The sequence below is a fragment of the Rhinolophus hipposideros genome (genome assembly GCF_964194185.1).
Source record: "Rhinolophus hipposideros genome assembly, chromosome: 6".
Classification (NCBI taxonomy): domain Eukaryota; kingdom Metazoa; phylum Chordata; class Mammalia; order Chiroptera; family Rhinolophidae; genus Rhinolophus; species Rhinolophus hipposideros.
In genome coordinates, this window is record NC_138052.1 from 42,820,542 (window position 1) to 42,836,512 (window position 15,971).

The 15,971-nt window shown below is 36.0% G+C and overlaps 1 protein-coding gene across 10 annotated transcripts in view; it reads right to left on the reverse strand.

Moving 5' to 3' along the window:
* Positions 1–12,296, reverse strand: part of SLC38A11 (solute carrier family 38 member 11) — a 55,452-nt gene extending 43,156 nt beyond the window's left edge. For 2 of the 10 annotated variants that reach the window (XM_081052723.1, XM_081052720.1), the window contains exons 1-5: positions 11,904–12,253; positions 11,284–11,401; positions 9,430–9,504; positions 2,939–3,046; positions 1,852–1,917 (exon numbers count right to left, since the gene is read on the reverse strand). In XM_081052723.1, coding sequence (XP_080908849.1) covers positions 1,852–1,917; positions 2,939–3,046; positions 9,430–9,504; positions 11,284–11,401; positions 11,904–11,942 — 406 coding nt within the window. In that variant the 5' untranslated portion in view covers positions 11,943–12,253. Of the gene's footprint in view, positions 1–1,851; positions 1,921–2,938; positions 3,074–3,774; positions 3,852–9,429; positions 9,505–11,283; positions 11,402–11,903 lie in introns of those variants that run through there. The other 8 variants (XM_081052724.1, XM_081052722.1, XM_081052725.1 and 5 more) reach the window with 7 other exon arrangements.
* Between the last annotated feature and the right edge of the window lie 3,675 nt (positions 12,297–15,971).

Sequence of the window (15,971 nt, forward strand, 5' to 3'; positions counted from 1 at the left end):
CAGAATTGTACACCTGAAATCTATGTAACTTTACTAACAATTGTCACCCCAATAAACTTTAATTAAAAAATTTAAAAAAATTAATACATGCTCCTTTGAAAAACTTTGGAAAATAACAAAGGAAACACAAATAATCCCATGTATCCCACAATTAAAGGATAACCACAGTTTTTATGTGAATATCTTTTTTCTTATTTTTTCCCTATATATGCAAATAGAAAATTTAAATAATTTAGATCATACTGTATGCATGGGATTATATTCTCATTTTCTCTTAGCATCCTCTCTACTCACATGATCTCAGTTTATGATTTGGAGGCTGGGGACCAGGACAGAAGCTGCAAAAAGTTTAGGGTAACGATAATAATAGCTAACAATGTTGGGTAAGCCTACTATATGCTAGGCATTGTCTGTATTATCTCTTTTGTTTTACATACAAATTCTATGAAGCAGTTGATACTCCAATTAATAATTTAGAAATGAGACTAGAACTCAGAGAGAGCATTAACCTTCTCAAGGTCACACAGCAAGCAAGCAGTGGTTTTGTATGGTCAAAGTATCCCTGAACTCAGTTTCCACTAAACTCTGTGAGACGGATAAGTGGAATTTCTAGTTCTAGGTTATGTTTTACTGTGTTTTATACGTCTTTTAGAATGAGTCATTCAAATACTAAGAGGAAAGGCATGTTTGCATCAATCTCCACTATAATAACAATTATAGAGTGAGGTCACAATGAAATAGGGATACTGTGGCTTGGATGAGAAGCACACAGACTAATGCTTTCTGAATTACTCAGATAGCTGTGACGTGGTGAAAGGCTGAACAGGGAGCGGGGCTGTGGCACATGTTAAAAAGGTCTGTGTGAGAATGTTCATAGCAGCTTTTTCGTAATCACCCCCAAATGGAAACAACCGAATGTCCCCCAACTGTGTGACAGATAAACTGTTGTTCATCCACACAATGAAATACTCCTCAGCACGTTTTTTTAAAGAGCAAACTAGTGATATGCCCAAAGACATGGATGAAGTTCAAATGTACTATGCTAAGTGAAAAAAGCCACATACTATATTATGTTGCCATTGATTTGGCATTCTGAGAAAACAAAAACTATGAAGATAAATCAGATAAGTGGTTGCCAGAGGCTGGAGATGAGGAAGGTTTTGACAACAAAGGGGAACAGGGAAAATTTTAGGTGTGATGAAATTGTTCTGTATTTTGATTGTGGCTGTGGTTATATGACTATATGAATTTGTCAAAACTCACAAGACTACATAATAAAAGGGTTAATTTTACTATGTTAAGTTACATCTTAAAATAAATAGTGGAGGAAAAGGTCAGCTTGCTGATATAAGAAATAGTGTAGTAAAAATAATATATGAGAAAATGTTACCAACAGTTATATGTAGCATAAAATAATTAAAATGTAAAGCATTTTAAGTATAATAATAATAGTTAATAGTTAATAATAGTTAATAATAGTTAATAGTTAATAATAGTTAAATATATAACCAAATATATAACTAATAATAATAAATATAATATTTATTATAATAGTTACTATTATTATTTACTATTAATAGTAATATATGTTACTATTAATATTTACTATTATACTAAATATAGCATAATAGTAATAACATTACTAAGTACAGTATAATAATATTTTTAAACAGCTAAACAAAAACTGAACTATAAATAAAACTAAATTAATACCTTAGGATCAGAATGCATCATGGATATTGCCAGATATCTGAAGTCATCCAACTCTTCAACTTGCAAGTATTTTACTTATAAATTATTACAAACCACATTAACTATGAAAAATTATAGAAAATAAATATATTTACATACCTCCTGGGATTCTCTGGAAAACTTTGCTCAAAGTGTCTCCAGTTATTATGTTGTAACTTATCATAGCTAAATACACAAATAAAATAAAAAGTCATTGAAAACTATATGCTTTTACTAACCAATGTCATCCCAATAAATTTAATAATAATCTGAAAAATAAAAAAATAAAAAATAATGCAGTCACCCACAATTTTCATCTTGAATATTTTGAAAATGATCAGTTATTACTTCCCCAATACTGGCATAATCCTACTACTTTCAAATATATGTTGTGATTACCAATATGTACAACTTTAAAAATAACTAGATAACAGATTTATGGGAGAATACAAATTCATATTAAGAAAAGATTTTCACTTTACAAACTGAATCTTTCCATGGCATCTTTAAATAATAGTGAGCTTTGGTAGTCATTTAAAATGTGATGTACTTGTTAAAGCTCAGTTTCAAAACACTTTTTGAAGAACACATGTATTGCTCAAAGTGAGGAATAATGATAGAAAATAGTGAAGGCTCCAAAATATCCCCTCATTTAAAAAGTAAGATTTTTGGTAAATGTATTCTTAGCTTTCAGTGGAGACATAAGGAACTAGTCGTTTGAGCAACAGCTTCTATATTACTGATTTAAAAACTGAAGTCAATTTGGCCGTTGGTGAACACGAACATTTTATTTATTTAAGAAGTGCTAGGTAACATTTTCACCTTTATGGTACAAACTTTAAAAAGCATATTGGCCTTGTATATGGCTTCCATAAATCCTTAGGTTTTCAAAAAAATGTATTTCAGCCTTAGAAGAAATCTATTGTTTTTCTCACTCACTTTTAATAGATCATTCTACTTTTCACCAAATTAGGGAACCACAATCATTAACCTAATGTAAATCACTCATTTTTTTTCAATAAAATACTCAGAAAACCAATGAAAAGGACCAGGATATAAGGGAAAAATGGCTAAAGAATTGAACACTTGGAAAATCAACTGCTAGTACTCCTTAATGATTACTTAATGACTATTAAAACCATTTTATTCAGAAATGGCAGCATGTTTATGCAAATAAGTATAATATTCATCTTCACATTCATCTTACCTATAAAAGGATACAAAAACTGTAGAATAGAGAGGAGGAGATACCCTGGAAAGCCGAAGGTTTTATTGACCAAAGACTGGTAAGTGTCTGTTCCAGAGAGGGCCCCTCCTTTTATCAATAAAACAAGGGAAAAGTCTGTGGCAAAGTAACAGTTAAACATGTCAGAATGCATTTAATACATTAATACATTTAATACAGTCATGATTTGACTTAAAGAAAAAGGGAAATTTTTAAAAACAGAGTTTAGTTTAATGCTACAATAAATTAGCATGACAAGGCTTTTACCTTTCAAAAAAATGGTAGTTTCCAGTTATATATTTTTCAATCAAGTTGCAAATATACTTAACATATCCATGCAATTAACTGGACAGAAGAGGGTAAGCAGACTAGACAGAGTCAAGTGTCAGTTTTCCATTTTACTCGTACTTCCTAATCTAATCAATGCAGACTACTAATAAGACGTGGCTCAACTATTCAAGCAACAGAATGTAGGTAATCAAATATCTCATAGGCATTCCACGTGTGAAGACCAAGAATGAAAAATGCTATAAGCATTCAGAGAAAAAAAAAGATTTAGAAGACTTAGATCATTTGTTTTGTTTTATAACAAAGTATAACTAGTAACTCCATTTTATAGTTACTATGCTTAAGAGAGCACACTAAAAACACCTTGAAATTTACATTTTAGAGATTTAAATTTCAATTTTGGAGTTGAAATTGAAGATACAAATATATCGATATTATATATTTAAAAGTTAATATCTCTTTTATTTTGTCCTTTAACTCAATGAGTGACATTTAATCTAGCGAATGACTGCTGTTGTATGGTGACGTACAGCTATGACGCACAGGATGTGATTTTTGCTGTCCTTTCTCTTGCTCATGTTTCCACCACAGGTGATTTCTTTCTCTCCTTTAAGTAATTTGGAAATGCATTAAAATACAAAGACAAAAGTACAAATAATTGTAGTATTGTTTCCACCTTGATTCCCTCCCACATCATTGAAATGTCTTTCAACGAGTTCATCAGTGAGCTCCAAGTTGATAAATCCAATTGACACCCCCACCCCAAATCTTAATCTTATTTGTTCTTTCAGTACACCCTTTTTATCCTGTTTACTATTCCCCTCTTTTTCAACCACCCACCCTTGGGCTTTGTGACATTACTTTCTCCTGGATTTCGTCCTACCATTTTGGCCATTTATACTCAGTTTTTCACCAACCTGCTTTTATTCTGGATTCTTGGACTTTTTTCTCACTGTTCAAGATGTCCCACTGTGATCTTAATAATACCCATGGTTTCAATATTCCTACCGATGTTAGTAACATCCTAATTTGTATCTCTAGCTCAGACTCTGAAACCAGATTTCTACAGCTAGGGTTTCCAGGCGGGAATTCTCGCCCATTCTCAGTAATTGTTTTTGCTTTCCCGTTCCCGAATCCTGAGAAAAGCTGGTTGGGAAATCAGGAAAATCGGCTCCTTGAAACCAGTAATACCCACAATGGAAAATAAACATACTACTCACAATGTATCTCTTAGACATTTTTCCTATTTATCTCTAGGATTTACAGATGGGAATTCCCACCCATTCTCGGGAATTTTTTTCACTTTTCCGTTCCTGAATCCTGAGAAAAGTTGGTCAGGAAATAGGGAAAATCGGCTCCTTGAACCCAGGTGGTTGGTAGTATCGGCCGTCACTTTGTGGAAACGATTCATTGTGGAGAACAGAAAACAGTTTATATCTTGTGATTCGGGAACAGGGAAAGCAAAAAAAATCCTGAGAACGGGTGGGAATCCCCGCCTGGAAACTCTACCTACATCTAGCTGGCTAATAAACATTTTACATTGGAGATCTCATAGATATCTCAATTTTAATATATCCAAATTCTAATTTATATAATTGTTCTGGAACTTGCTTCTCCATCTGTAGTTCTCCAATCTGTGAACAGTATCAAAAGAAACTTGAGAATCTCCCTAGAATTCTCATTATCCATCATTCTATATTCTAGTCCATTAATTACTGCATCATAAGTTGTTCAACTCATTTCTAATCTTTTACCTGCTTTATTTTAGGGCTTACGCCTTTATCATTTACTGCCTGGATTATTGTAATAAACTAATAGTTTTCTCATCCACCAATCTCACCTCTCAACCAAAATATTTTTGACACCTGCTAAGACTTTCTCAACATTCCCCCTCTACCAGATGGATCTGACCATAGGATAAATCTGATCATATCTTCTGCTTAAAATACTCCAAAAGATCTTCTAATGCCTTTGAATAAAAATCGACACCTCTCATGAGGCAGAAAAAGTTATTTATTAGCTGCGTGACCTGGGGTGAAGGAATTGACTTACCTGAGTCTCATCTGTAAAGTAAGGCAATACACTAACTTTGATGAGTCTGTGAGGATGATGGTGTTTAATTGTCTACCACAATGCCTGGTGTGTTATATAGCCTACATGAATGAGAACTTGTACTATTTTAAATTATTTTCTACAAGCTGCATGCAGTGGTAGAAAAAGCATTGTATTTGGAGTCCAATAATAATGATAAAAATGGTTACAACCACAACAATACTAGCAAATACCTTCACAACACTTTCTGTGTGCCAGGGCTTTTTCTAAATGCTTTATGCATATTAACTTGTTTAATCTTCACAACAACCCCAAGGAGGTGCTGTTATTAATCCCCATTTAATAGATGAGAAAAGTGAGGCACAGAAAGTTACGTAAATTGCCGAACTTCACAGAGCTAGTAATGGAAGTCAGGACTCAGACCCTGGTAGTTTAGTCCCAGAAGCCATGCACTTAATCAAAATCTGAACTTCCCTGCAAGTAACTACAGGCCTTGGGAACGCCATTTTAACCCTAAGTCACAATTTCCTCCTCCATAAAAGCAGAACGTGAACACTGACTTGATGCAATGAGAGGAATTAAGTGTAGTGGCAGCTTTACGGTCAGCACCTAGCCAGTCCTCAGGAAATGGTAATGATTATCATTACATGAGAGCCTTCATAAATGCCCCTGGAAACCTCTCTACTGTCACCTCCCTCTACTTACATACAAACATCAACCCTATACTTGATCCAGACTGAATCACTTACACAGTTCTCTTTTGTATTTCCACACTTCCATCTCCTTAGAGTACCCTTCCATTTTCTTTGCTCACTCATGTTTTTTCATAAACACTCAGTGTAGGTATCTCCTCCTTCCTAAAACATACCTGCTCCTTTGAGGCTGGGTTAAATGCTGATGTCTCTATCATTGTGCACATTTATATTATGGTATTTTTCATGAAGTATTATAATTGTGCTTTTGCCTGCCTGCCACACAATACTGTGAACGTCACACAAGCAGGGATAATGCTCTTCATTGCTACAGTGTCAGTAAATATTTGCTGAATGAATCGATGATCAATAGAGCAGGAGTGCTAGAAATCTACACAGCTGATGCAAATTAATGTGATAAATGACTTCATACATTTAAAAATATTCTGGAAGCACAAAAGACAGAGGGATTAATTATACTTCTTTTGTTTAAAACTCAGAAAAGCTTCACAGAAGAGTTGAGTAGCACCTTGAAGGATGAACAAGATTTCACCAGGTAGAAAAGAAAAAGAATGCCAAGCTGGGGGACAATCCATGGGAAGGCAGTGTAAAAGCATTGTGTATGTAGGGGATGAAATGGTCCAGAATAGCTAAAACATAAGGCCACACCTGGCAGTGGCAGGGTGAAAGAGAGGTTAGAGTAGTTGGAGGTGAGACTGAAAATGCAGCCTATGACTACACATGAAGGAATTGAATGCAATAATTGTTTTTCCTGTTGTTATTATAAAGTCTTGGGATTTGGATTGGGGGAGTCACAGTGATCAGGCTGAGGTTTAATAAAGATAACTCTTGCAGCAGTAAGGAGTACTGATTAGAAAGTACACAGATGCTAAAGGCAGTAAAACAGCCTTATTGTCCAAGGAAGAGAACTAATAGACTTGAGTAACAGGACGCAAACAATTTCGTAAATGTTGTAAATTTTTGATGAAGAACTCTATGCTTGGAATGAGAATGTTGAGTTTCATAAAAGTTCAAAATGTATTGCTTGAAGCTAACAATTTGCTAAGAATTTGGTCAATAATAAATATAAATGATTTCATCTGCTTGTAAAATACAGGCTATAAAAATATTATCTTAAAAGTTTTAAAAATCTCAAGTATCAATCACTATAACATTTTGATCTCACTCTAAACATACTATATGCAAATTTTAGGTAAACTATGAATAAGTCTATATTATTCAGTAGGGAAATTTTCTTTTAAATCATTATGTATTGACAACAACATTTATTTGACTATAACCAACAAATAAGAAAATCTTAAAGCAATTTAAATAAAACGATTTGTTATAAATATTTATAATTCTTTTTTGTTCCTCACCATTGCACGAACAATGAAAAAGAACTTAGAAATCTAACTACTTGTTGAACTAGACATGTCTCATTAGAGGCCTTAAAAAAACAAAAGAATAATTCTTGAGACAAATAACTGTATAATCACGTATCAATTTTTAAAAATTCAGTATTACACCATACTTGTACATTTTGCTCTTAAAATGCTAATTAAAAAACAAAATGAATCATAGCCTATATATACACTTTTTGCTTTTGTGTGGTTATCCTTTGTTTATTAAAATTGTTTAAAGATTTTCGTCATACAACTAAATTAATAATAGTAACTAATTTTCACTGGTAACTGCACTATATAACTTTGCAAAGGACGGCTCACAGTGATTTCTGATATGTTTATACGTAGTATCAGTTGAAGAAGTTATTCACAATATGGTTTATTTATGTATAATGTGATTTGGCTTTAGTAAACTGTTCATTTTCCTCAAGTACTGAATTCTTAGGTGATATATACATTTAATTTTTTTTAATCTACTGGTTTACAATGTGTACAGAGTTTTACAGTGCACTTAGATCAACCATGGTTATTATGCACGGATGGAAATGAATTATTTGTTAGTGCTGGTTGACTGGGAAACAGGAAATTAAAAACGACAAGGGTAAAATCCTTGGATGGGATTTTTGTGTGTGATAAATGTGCTCATGAACAGAATGCAAATTTTAAACACCAGCAACTCTGAATAAGCACAAAGTTATGGATCCCACATTGCCAAGCTATGGTTTTTAAGCTACAAATTAAGAGCTATAGGAACTAAAAGCATCTTAGGTTTTGGGAGGGAGGGTGGTGAGAAGAAAGTGGGGGAAGAGAGCCCAGTGCCTGTGCAGCTCTGATTTTGGGATTCATGTATACTTGACTCTCTTCCTCAGCCTGAAAAAGAACAGCAGAGTCGAAGGCTGGTCTTGGAAGCCTAAGAGTGTATGAGGGATGGCATATTGGTTAGCAGAAGCAGAGCTGACACAGAGATCCTTGGGCAAATGTTTTGAGGGAGTGCTCTCAGGAGAAGGGGAGTGAGAAGATAGGGCAGGGGAAATAGCTCAGCAGAGATGAGGTCTCAGGTGGAGACTAGCTGCAGCTTAGCCCTCTGTTGTTCTAACTGCATCACACATTGGTTCTTCTTGAAGGCGAGGTTTCTATCGGTCAGTCATTGGCTGAAGGCTGTGCAGAAATAGCTGGAGCTCATAACCTCACAGGAAGTTGGTGCCATTGAGGCCCAGGTCCTTATTCTGAAGAAGGGGACAGAAGGGGTGCTTTGCATTACCTGGTAGAAGGGCATCTACAAGTAGGTGATTACACACAGTGGCCACATTGCAGCAACCACAACAGACATGTGTGATTGCTGCCTCTACCAGAGTGAGCGTAAGGTAGAGGAAAACCCTGTGTTTGTCATGAGGTGCTATGGTGGATGATAAGGCAAGGATGAGGATAACAGGAGATGATTATGAACTGTATAGTCTGCACTTAGACGGGGGAGTGGCAAAACGTGATGTGAACGGACATGTTACATGCAAAGGGGGAAGCAGAAGAGAAGAAGTAAGACAGAACCACCTTATCGCTGCATGAAAAACTGTGGCAGCTTGGGTGCCTGAGCAGGCATGGGCAAGGCAGGGAGCAGCAAGGCTTACAGTCAGGTGGCTGCACAAGCATAGCTGGAAAAGGCTGCTCATTCGTGTGTACCTGCCCATGGGTTTTGTGGGAAAGGAAGTACTGGCATCTACACTTTCAGAGCACAATCTATCTTAGCCTTAATCAGCCCTTTAAATGACTCCCCCATCTACTATTTTCTGCATCAAGTGAAAAGAGCACATGAAAAGGATTTGGGCTTGGTAATACATAATGCTTTTCTAATCTGTTCAGAGGATTAGCAAGAAAAGCAAATCTCCTCAGACATAAATGTCTAAATTCTTTAGGATTCTTTGACGCACCAAAATTAGGAAATTCAATTGTGTTTGTGTGTGTGTGTGTGTGTGTGTGTGTGTAAAACAGTGCTTGTGCAAGTTAAGTTGCAGGAAGGAGCAATTATATAGTATTTTACCTGTAACATATGAAACCCAGAATAAAAGCAATATTCCCAGAGGAAAGCCAGCTTGCTTCATTGAATAAGGCAATCCTGGAAAAACATAAAATGCCCCACCCATCACATTAATAAAACATATAGAACTAGAGAAGTTTTCCCCAATTCCTGTATATAATAGGCTAAGTAAATCGACATATTTATATAACTTAGTTGTAAACAGTGTATATGACTACTAAAATTAAATGTTAGCTTATTAATATTTGTTTCAGAATAAAATGTTGTAAGTTAAGAGCATGTCAAGAAAGCGAGTTTATGAGGTGATGGAATAAGAAAAAGAAAGCAGCAAATGACAAAATAGATGCCAGTTTACACAAATAATGTTCACTTCAGGGTGATGAGGACATATGACCTAGACTATGTCGAGAGTAATGACCCAAAGCTTTTTTCATGGACTGTCTGGGAAATCAGAGAGGATAATAAGAGCAAAGATGGGTAATAGGATATGAAGAATCAAAATGGGCAACGATGCAGAAAAAGGAGAAAAATGAAATGGCAAAAATAATTTTTATAAAGCTGGAGGGGGTATGTAAAATATTTGGTTATGAATTTTTTTGGAAATGGACAATTTTAGATTATGAACAACAAAATATTTTAAAAACATTTAAAATAAAATATAATGAAATATATTCACCCAGAATTTTTATTCTCTGAAAAATGTTCCCTTAAAAAAATCTGAGTATAATTAAGAGGTACTTTTTAATGATACTGACATGAATCAGCTTAAAGTGTTCGTATCAGGAATTAACTCTGGAATTCTGCCAAGTAGAGCTGCCCAGACCTCCAGTGGTACATGGGGGCAGAATTTCAAACAAGTCTTTGTCCCTACTTATTCCTACTTTGCCTCAGGTACCTCCTTTTGATGTACCATTTGAAAAAAAAATCTATATATGGAAACAAGTAAAATAAAGAAAAACATCAACTTGTGAAAGGTAAGGAAAGTAACTCAGTTCAGATAAACGATGACTGTTAGTAAAATGTCAAAGCTACATAGGAAAAAGTAATATTCTCAATCAGTATTGCAGGATTCTGTTTTGTCTCTACTTTTTCTTAAATTGGATGTTTTCAAATAACAATAATAGTAGGCACAGAAAAAAAAACTTTATTACTGTAATGCAATGCACTTAATTTTGTCAGAATTTTCCTGTGCTTTAAGTTGAAAATTATGAGCTGCTTATTTCTTTTGATTGTGATTATTTGGCTCCTTTGTTTTTTTTTTTTAAATCATGTACTTTCATTTAACCAATTTCTATTTATTATTAAATGATATTTAAAAGTAATATAAATTCATGAGTTTGTAATTTAAAATTTAACACTATATAGAACAGTAAGGAAATGTTGCATCATTTAATTTTTTCACAAGATTACGTTGTCACATTAAACTTTTATACCTCCAATATTTCCAAATTGTCTGGAGGTTTTAGATCTCTAGAAGGTCATAGAAGGTGATTCAAGTGATGTTGGACACTTCAGCAAAAGGAAAACATGAATTAGGTAACATTATCAATTGACCATGCAGCCTATTTAATAAATAATTTCCAACATCTCCCCTATGCAACTCCACCTTCATGTAACACATGTGGAGGATGCTGTCGAATGTGGAAAGAGTATGGACCACAACCCCATGTTCAGCATAAAAGAGACTGATGTGATACACATTGCTACCCTGGGGAAAAAGGATGGCTTTTATGACAGAAAATTACCAAGTTTATCATCTAAGTTTTTTTCTTTTAAAAATAATCAATGAACACTAACAACTAACACTAAGAGTCTTAAATTTGGCCTTTCAACGTAAAATGAAAACAAAACACTTACCGATTACACCAGATCCTATAATCGAGTTGACAACATTAAAAACAGCAGCAGACTGCCGACAAGTTTTCCCTTTGTGCTTATGTTCAGAAACGAGGCTTTCCTTGTCATCTAGATCGTGCTATTTAAATATATAAAATGGCCAATTATTTATATATAATTAAACAAATATTTACTAGCCCCCCAAATAGAAAAGTGCCAGGCAAATATGCAATACAGGGGAATAACACGGTATCAGTAGTGATAATAAGCAATGTCAATAATAAAAGAAATTAATGAGGATAATAATAAAGGGTAACAATAACGGCTCGTAGTTCAACAGCTTTGTTGACCAACTCCATCCTAACATGCCCTGATGACGGCCGCACCGAGTTCAGCCAGCTTGCTGCGTGGAATCCCGGGGACTGTAGGGAGCCCACGGTATGATTTTGTGAAATCAAAGGCGTTATGCTGAAAAGTGCCTTCCAAGACAAAAACAAAGCGACATCAGCGCAGAACTTTTTCTGCCAGAGCCCTTTCCGCGGTGCTAGACCCAAACACCTGGTGAAGGTAGCCGACCTCAGGTGCAGAGTGAACGAGACGAGGGCCGTGGCTCCAGAGCCTGCCCCAGCCTCCAGCATTACCTGCGGCAGGACGACGGGCTGTTGCCCCTGGTAGCCCATGGCTGCATCCGGGGCCTCCGCAGGTGGAAGGAAGGTGCGCGGACCTGGCAGCCCACTCTAGCCGGACCGGCCTTCTCCGCGACCTCGCATATCCGGAGTCTGCGCGCAGCGGAAAACCGGAAGCGAGCGGGAAACCGGGAGCGAGCGGACCCACGGGCGCCACTGGCCCCACCCCCACACCGCGGGCTGCAGCCCGGAGCTCCCCTGGGTGCCTCAGCCGGGGGAAGTTCCGCCCCTACCCCGGGACTCGCAGCTAAATGTACCTTCGTCCTCCAGCGGAGATGCTCCAGGATGTTTCTGATCTGGGCAGCCCTCTGTCCTCGCACCCCCGCTTCTTTACCACCCCCCACCCCCGCCCTACCTCCAGCAGCAAAGTACAATGTGTTCCTCCCGCGCTGTCCTCTCCAGACCGTACAGAGTACGATGGCCTCATTTGAGCCCATTACCAAGTTCACTGCTCTTTGGCTGCAGTCTGGTGCCCAGGTAAGCGCAGTGGTACCCCTGCTCCCATGGAGCATCGCTTTCTGTTACCATCACCTCCTCCTCCCTGTACATCTTCTGTCTGAGATGACACATGAAAATGGAGGGCTTCTATTTTACATGGAAAATTAACTTTTCTAGCGTTTTAGCAAACTTGATGACTAAATGTGCTTTATTCACATTTCTCCTGATGACTTTTCAGAAAAGTAGCCTTAAAGAGGGGCAAAGGAAGATGGATTGATAACAGACTCAATTAGTGAATTTTAAAGGGGGATTGTCGGGGTGTAAGTGAATGCGAACGGGAAGGCACCTAGAGTATATGAGCTAGAAAGAATCTTTAAGGACCATCTATTCACCCTCTTAATATTACAGATGAGGAGACAGGCCCAGAAAATATTCAATCACAAAGAGACAATGCATAGAGAACAATTTCAAGGACAGTAAGAGTGGTAACCTAAGTACTTATTAAATATTCAGTTAAATTTGTTCTTTTTCATAGACATTTATTTAAAATTATGACATTTTAAAAATATGGAAATCAAGAGAATTGTAAAATAAACTCCATATGCATTCCATCAACTTAACAAATTTAATATTTTGTCATATTTTCTTCAAATTGCAAAAATAAACATGTACTGTCATAATAGAAACCACTTTGGCATTCTCCATTCCTTTCCCTTCATCCCTAGAGTTAGCCAATTCATGAAATTGGTGTGTATCTTTTCTATCCACGCTTTATATTTTAGTTCATTCATTTGTAGCCATAAATGATGCATAATAATTGAATTTGTTCAGTATTTTACTTGTTTTTAGGATGGAGTGGAGTACTCCACCTTTTTATATGCTAGATCAGAAACTGGAAGTTTTTAACACATATTTTAATGATATTGCTTAAAGCTTTTTAAAAATAATTTCAAAAGTATTATTTGTTTAATTTCAAACGTGCTATATTTTCGATAAGAAAACACAAAGAAAAAAAGAATAGGACACATAGAATCATTGGCAATCCTCCCCTGCAGAGGTAAACATCGTTAACATTTTAGAACCCTACAGTTTACTCAGATTATACAGTGTTTGAGATAGAAGATAAATGCACATGATATGCACATAAGGAGTTTTACTGAGTCTGTCTTAGTCCCAGATAAAGGTCATGAGAGCCAGACTCTCAGGAATGTAGAGAGACTTAATTCAAACTTTTTATCAGATTGTGTAATTATGTAGATAGTATTCTATGCTCATGTAGGATTATTACTTTTCCTCATTATTTGGTTACAGTCCGGGATATGTAGCCTCTAAGAGCACCTAGCTTTCTTAGAAATAATCAGAGAAAGCTCTCTCTTGCCAGAAGTCTGAATTTACAAAGCTCTTCCTGATGGCTAACCTGACTCCTTTCTGACATTGCTAAAGTTCAAGTTTGGATGAGAAAAGAGATAAAAACTTTCAGTCCACATCCCTGGGGAAGTTACTTTTTCCTCAACCTTGGAAAGCAGTCTGAAGAGAGATAATTTTATGGGTTTTTTTTTTTTTGTAAAAACGAATGCTTGATATTCTTCAATATATTACTTTATTGTAACAAGTAGAGAGACTTAGTAGGCAGTGTCTCAAATAAGAAAGACTTTTCTTTCTCTCTTAACTTTCCAGAAGTAGTGATCCTCAGTCTTTACAAGCTTGGAAGGACTGCTCAGATACTTTTGGCTAAATAATCAAATTGTATTCTTTCTTTTTATGAATTAATCATCTTACAAAGTCATTCTTGTAACTATCTTCTATGATCGATACATTGCTCATTATCATTATCTTATTGTGGAACCATTTTACTATTATTGCATAGTTAAAGTATTTTTGTTGTTTTCTAACTGTAATTATTAGAATTATGTAAAGCCATTATAATGCCATTTCTGTTTAGGAGTTAAGGGGAGTGGCGTACAGAGCAATGAGTTTAAATTAGTGTGTCTGTAAGCCCTGGTTTATACAAGACAGTCCTGGTTTAGGCTTACTGTCCCAGTGTGATTATGAATAGCATCTTTTTCATTTTCAAAGTGTCACAGTTTGGATGCTAGGTTACAATATCATGTTACAAAGTCACATGAGAGATAATAATACCACCTAATATCTGCATAACACTTCACAGTTTTCTGTAGTAGTGTCCAAGCTGAGAAGGGATGAAAGACCTAAAAAAAACCATGGACTTTTGGTTAATTCTTGAGTTAGTATAGTAGATTAGAAGTTCAGGCTCTGGAATTAGAAAAGCCTAGGTTTGATTCAAAGCACAAGGTATCTTGGGAAGTTTCTTACTTTTTTGAGCCTTAATTTCTTTATTTGTAAAAAGGGAATAATAATGGTACCACTTTCATAGCAATAGCTGTGAGAATTAAATGAGACAACCTATTTGTATTAGTTTTCTATGGCTGCTGTAACAAAGGACCATAAAGTGGGTGACTTAGAACAACAGAAAATTATTTTCACAGTTCTGGATGCTGGAAGTATGAAATCAAGGTATCACCAAGGCCAGGCTCCTCCTAAATCTCTAGGGGAGAATCTTTTCTTGCCTCTTCCTACCTTTTAGTGGTGTGCCAACGGTCTTTGATGTTTTTTGGCTTTTAGATTCATCATTCCAATATTCCATCTTTACATGGCATTTTTCTCTGTGTCTCTTCACATACTCTTCCCTTTGTGAATGTCTGTGTCCAAGTTCCTCTTTTTATAAGGACACCAATCATATTGGATTAGGGCCCTCTGTAATGACCCCATCTTAAATTTACAATACCTGCTAAGACCTTATTTCTAGATAAAGTCACATTCTGAGGTGCTGGGTTGTTAGGACTTCAGCATATTTGGGGGGCATGATTCAACCCATAATACTATTTTCAAAGAATTTAATTAATTGCTTGGGACACAATAAACTCTCAATAAATGTTTGCTGCTGCTATATTCAAGCAGAAAAATACTTTGTTGGGCCAAAATTGTATAATGTAGAGTGAGTTTTGGCTACGGTCTACTATTTAGCTCTAAATAGCTCTTCTTCCTTTTTCCATCATGCTAGAGCCACGATTTTTGCCTGAACCATAGTCACCTCAAAAGAGGAATAAAATTCACATCTGCATTTGCAGCTGGTTGTGGTTAAGCTCTGAGGATGTAGGTAGGACGTATATCCTTAAATAGAAGGGTAATACCTTTACCTCTCTTTTTCCTCCTTCCTACTAGCTGGAATGCAGAGATGTGATGGCTGAAGCTGGGGCTTTATCCTGGATCTGTTGGAAACTTCATATTGAAGGTGGCTGAGTAACAAGATAGAAGGTGCCTGGGTTCCTGGTGGATATGCTAGACCTGGATTGTTCAGGTAATATGAGAAGGAAATAAATTCCCATCTTGTTTCAGCTAGTGTTATTTGGGATATTCTGTCATTTACTACCAAATATAACCCTTATTAGCCCTTTTAACACCTCCTCAGGGTACCAAGACTATGGTTCTAATAGTCAAAAGGATTCATCCAGTCGATATATTTCTACATAACGGCACCTAAAAGAGGCTCCTTAACTGGGTTCCTTG